Genomic DNA, 5,737 nt, shown 5'->3' with positions numbered 1-5,737 from the left:
TTGTTTTACATTTTCTATTTAATGCTGCCATAGTTGTTCAGGTTCAGTGATCTCAGTTTGGTTACTATACAAGTACTGTGAAAGTATAAGCATTGCAGTCAAATACATAGTCAAAGAACAGAGATGGTGGTCAGAGCATCGAAACCTCGGAATTAAATCCTTCCTTTAAACTACACCTTGAATTATGAACTATCAGATTATGGTTCAGTAGAATGGCTTAATTACAGACCCCACATCTCGACAATAGGAAAGACAAATTGCCCACATTAAAGGTTAAATTCTTATTATCAGTAACTGTATCGTAAGAAAATAGGCTATTTACAAGACTAACACTCCCATAGATGTCATGCCCCCCGATGTATGCCCTCATCAGAACGCAAAATATTTCTAAACATTATTAGTGCATAAATGTGTATTGTAAAAACAATAAAAAGGAAAATAATAATCTGCTCATTTATTATTTTGCACGGTTACCAAGATAAATAATGGAAGGTAGTAAATTATTGTAACAGAATGGCTCCACACATTTGGAGTGAAAAGACACCTAGATCCCATTACAAGAATTCAAAAGAAAATAACATTGAATTAAAAGATGGAACAGCAAATGATGCTTTAGTAAAATGTACATTTGTACAGCAACAACCAACCTACTTATAAATTAAACAAGTTCATCTAAAAAGCAAAATTATAAAGTCATTATATAAAGTGAATATTTTCTAACGCTTGAAAGACGGAAGGTAGTGTTTTGACAGGCCAAAGCGTACACTACTGTCTCATACAACAAGAGAACAGATAGTATGACAGTTGACAGACACCATTACTGCCACAAGTCTTCAGTGCGTCCAAACTTAAACACCAAGCCCCTGGAGGAAAAGATTGGGGGTTTATTTAGAGAAAAGAACTACCATAGACATTGTGTTTTATAATACTAAGGTCAAACATAAATAAAACGTAATACTTACCCAAAGAAAATGAATGCATTTTGGAAGAAAACCGCAATACCAGGATACACAACAGCTTTCTCTGTAAACATAAAAAAAATACCTTTATCATTCTTTACAATGTTTTGCACAGTGACGGTTCAATGTCGATGAGCTGTTTGTTTGGGGTACATAACAAGCACATGCTGAGTGGGCATGCTGGACTTACTGGGCACTACGAAGCCTCCAAACAGGATCCACATGGAAGCGATGAGAGAGCCGAACGCCAGCATGAAGCCAATGAAGAGCCACACACGAGCTCCTGCAATCAGTGATACAAAGAGTTGGGAGGGATTCATTCGTGTCTGAAGGTCTCTTATTTAAACTCTATGTATGTGGGTGTATATATCTGTGTGTGTATTCTTATAGCAAGAAGTCACCAAAGAAGTCAAAAACTGGGCCTCCAGAATTAGGTAAATCATGTTACTGCAGAGGTCAAAACAACACAAACATATAGGGCGAGCAATGCCGCTCAGAGCTGAACTTATCTACATCAATCTGCATTTAGAGCCAAATCCTAACTTCTAATCTCTAAATACACATACCGGTCTGCCCAATGCAACCTTCACTGTAGCTGTCCCCTCTCACCTGGCCATTCGAGACAGCATTGATCCTAGATAGGTACCAAAGACAAAAGTTGAAAGAGTTAAATGTATTTAAGGAAGATTTGAACAGATAGTTCCTGAATTAAAATGGGACTGACCCCAAACCTGTATGACACATTCCCAACACAGCATGACTTACATGAGAAAAGCCACAGTAGCGATGACTCCACATGTGTGATAGGCATGATGGAAGACCGCCTCATCTGGATATTTCACAGCTGCATCAATGATTATCCACCAACCAGTGAAAAACTGCAAGAACATGAATTAAGATTTAGGCGATATGCCGCCTTTTCCTCTTTACAGTGATATAAAGTTTTCAAATGTAATAGCAAAGTAGAACCTACCAGGACTCCAGCAGCTATAGATGCCATGGTGTTTCGCCTCTCTCCCCAGTCCACATTGCACTCGCAGTCTCCGCACCGGACACTGTCCAAAAACCCTGACATGGTACTGAGCTGAAAAGTGAAGGGAAAAGGAGCTAAAATGTTGCACAGACACTAGTTTGTGAGATGACAGATGCCAGGCACCCACTCCACACATACAGAGTAAAGGTCTTCAAAACAAATAAAATCCCAATAAAATAAAAGGTTTCAGAGAGGATTCAAGACAGATGGGGTTCATCTGACAATTGATGCAGTTGCGTAGAATAAAAACAAAATGGTGATTCAACTCAAGTTTAAAACAATTCACTAATACAGATTATTACCAAGTGCTAAAACAATAATCAACTAAAATATTGGACCCATCCCGAAATTTATCCTTGGCTTTCCCACCCGACACTAATAAATGTATTTATTTAAAAAATTGAGACCCGTTCCCAAATGAACCTGTGGACAGTCATACCCGTTCCAAAAAGGCCAGTGGAAAAACAGACCAGTGCCGGTTCGGATCCGAAGACCCTTTCAGATCCGAGAATATAAAGAAACCCCAGACTGGGCACCGTCAATAAACAAGCAATATTGGCCAAACTATCCACAGTTACGTGTCCTTAACTGCCAATAACACATTACAAAAAAACTGTTGCGTTTCGATGTGTAACAAATTCAAAACTTTATAGCCTATTGTTTTATTGGTTTTTACTTTCCTAAAATAATAATTGTCTACCTCACGGTTCAGCTGTCAGAGATTCGGTCATTGCATGCATACCGACCTATCAGCCTGGGCATCCACTGCATGATACTAATATTTAAAATATAAAAAGGCCTAGCCCTAGAGAAACTATGAAAATGATAAAAGACATGCCAGTGTCATGTTCCTGACACCAACATGCATTCTGTCAAACATCCTTTCTGAATTTAAAAGTAATCCTCAAATGATTCATCTAGTTTTTCAAAAGTATCTGATTTCACATTTTTTGCTGATAACGTAACAGTTACCGTTTTTGTAACCCCTTATCTGTTACTCCCCAACCCTGATTGTTAGATTAAAAGGAGTAAGTCCGAGCCTCCCGGGTGGCGCAGTGGTCTGGGGCACTGCATCGCTAGCTGTGCCACCAGAGACTCTGGGTGTGCACCCAGGCTCTGTCGCAGCCGACCGCGACGTCCGTGGGGCGACGCACAATTGGCCTAGCGTCGTCCGGGTTAGGCCGGTAGGGATATCCTTGTCTCATCGCGCACCAGTGACTCCTGTGGAGGGCCAGGCGCAGCGCACGCTAACCAAGGTGCACGGTGTGCACAGTGTTTCCTCCGACACATTGGTGTGGCTGGCTTCCGGGTTGGATGCGCGCTGTGTTAAGAAGCAGTGCGGCTTGGTTGGGTTGTGTTTCGGAGGACGCATGGCTTTCGACCTTCGTCTCTCCCAAGCCCATACGGGAGTTGTAGCAATGAGACAAGATAGTAATTACTATCAATTGGATACCACGAAATTGGGGAGAAAAATGGGGTAAAATGTATTTAATAAAAAAAAGAGTAACTCTGGTACGCCTAAAACATTCTTCCTCCACTCAAATTCAACTGTCAGAGTCAGTTGGAGCGCCAGTGTGCACTGCCTAGCTAAGCCTAGTAATAGCCATACCACACCAAAACTTCAAAAGTTTCTTAACTTACTTTTGATATTACCCTAATAAAGATAATTCATTGTTTATAGGGAAAATGCAAACAGGTTATTATATTGCGGCATTAAATTAAGTTTTGCATCTAGCCCTCTGCTTTTTCCTTTGAGTGCAAGTAACCCTATAGTAGGCCTACCCATCATTATATTATATTGCAGCAAAAACATTACAGTTGGAACTTAATTTGGCCAAAGAAAATACTCAACAGAATGAAACACACATATGGCATATTTAAAGAACTGGTTAAACCTTCAGAAACGTTTTCAACAGGCTAGGCCTATAATTGCAGCAATTACCAAAGGCGGCAAGTTCCTACCGTAGGCCTACCCAACAAACGACAGAAATAGGATAATGATATTAATTTCACAACAGGTCTTCTTTGAACCTATTTTAAAAGAAATACAGAGCACAAAATAAAAACAGTATAAACATAATTTAGAAAATTCTCAACAAAATGAAACAGAACTATTTTTTGATATTTAAATAACTGGTTTAGATATGTAAATAGGACTAAAATAATAATGACATACAATAATAAAAACGAAAAATAAATAAAAGTTCAAAATTGCATCAAACCTGAATAGCGGGTTGCACACAGTACACCTGGTCCGATTACGTTATCCTCATCTTTATCCACTACAATATTAAAACTTTCCCCCAAGGAGGACAATCCCCTTTTCGGCTTATTTTCACTATACTCTTAATAAATTGTATTGAGTCGCAATTGGCTTACACAGATAGGAAGCTTGCGCAGTTGACATCACCTCACAAATTAAATGAACAGAGGAAGGATCCAAATCGGGTCCAGTCAGTAAATAACGTTTACCCAGACCTGAGACAAAAATCAAAATGTAGGACCTGAACCTACTTCCAGGTCGTTTCTCGGAATATCTGGTATGTTGGACCCGTGAAGACGTCTAATAGAGACATAGTAACGGCGTATTTTTGTAGGCACCAACTCTGCCATGGTTCGTTGCACCAAGCCTATGGAGAAAATTGGATGATAAACGCGAAACATAATGTCTGCGATAAACACAGGTTTAGGAGATCTTATGTTTTGTTCTACGAGAAATATTCATCAGCTAACGTCACTTTGTGTGTATTTGTAATCATTTATAAGATCACATAAAGGCTACGACATTCATAAAGGGCATATTAATTTACTGTTATTATACCAGATAACAAACGTATAAAATCCTTTTTTCGGCGTTTATACCAAAACCCTATTTTTTCGCCATTCATTTTCCCATATGGATGCCTGAACGAACCAGAGAACTCGTTTCCCGGATTTTAGGACTACAAGGACTTCATGGGACATGTAGTCTAGCTATATTTCCAACAGCTTAAAACTGCGACAGAGGAAACGATCGTTAAATTGTCAAGGGTCTGCTATCGATCCTTGGGCCGTCCCAACTCTGAGGTTAGGGTTTAGGTGGGGACCGCACGAGGAACCCGGCTCAGTATACCCGAGCTTTCAGTGCTAAGGATTCTAACACCCCATGCATGCTTTTTACCCCTATCCGTGTGTTAAGTCAGTTCGAGTGGCGTTAACAAAGAACAATGTTGACGCTCTCAACCGCATAAGCTCTCAAACACGAAGAATCACCCGAACAAACGTTTTCAGGAAGCACACTAAATTATAATAACTTACGTGTGTATATATATATATATATATATATATATATCATTATTGTTTCAAATAAATCGATACTGCGACAGTCCCATTTGTGGGTTTGATCGCAGTCCATTGTTCAAAGCATTTCCTTCCTTGAAGGATCCTTTGTGTTGGGACGCAACGCACGACCCAGTAACTCAAACTACAACATTTCAACGGCAATAAAAACACTCACTAGACATGGTACTGTCACCTAATATTCAGAGTTAATTACCTTTTCTTTTTGGGGTCCGTTATGGAACCCCTAGACGCCGTTTATTAGCCTATACTTTGCTTCTGAGAGAGTTGAGACACGCGCCTGCTCAGTTCACTTTCCACGCCCCTTTGATGTTGGATGCGCCAATGCCATTTTTGTAGATCAGCACAGTACTGTATTCACCATAGATTGTTCAATGTTCATCAATTCAGTAGATTAAATACCATA

The 5,737-nt window shown here is 39.7% G+C and overlaps 1 protein-coding gene across 1 annotated transcript; it reads right to left on the bottom strand.

Moving 5' to 3' along the window:
- On the bottom strand, window positions 1–4,992 carry LOC110505441 (transmembrane protein 50A). Its single transcript, XM_036962971.1, has 7 exons — window positions 4,507–4,992; window positions 1,933–2,043; window positions 1,725–1,837; window positions 1,526–1,593; window positions 1,150–1,242; window positions 963–1,023; window positions 1–863 (listed from the first exon to the last, which is right to left on the bottom strand). Exons 1-7 carry the CDS (start codon window positions 4,654–4,656, stop codon window positions 818–820), a joined length of 642 nt encoding a protein of 213 aa, XP_036818866.1. The 5' UTR covers window positions 4,657–4,992; the 3' UTR covers window positions 1–817.
- Window positions 4,993–5,737: the final 745 nt, after the last annotated feature.

The sequence above is a fragment of the Oncorhynchus mykiss genome, chromosome 25 (assembly GCF_013265735.2).
Source record: "Oncorhynchus mykiss isolate Arlee chromosome 25, USDA_OmykA_1.1, whole genome shotgun sequence".
NCBI lineage: Eukaryota > Metazoa > Chordata > Actinopteri > Salmoniformes > Salmonidae > Oncorhynchus > Oncorhynchus mykiss.
This window is presented reverse-complemented; position numbering and strand designations above follow the sequence as displayed.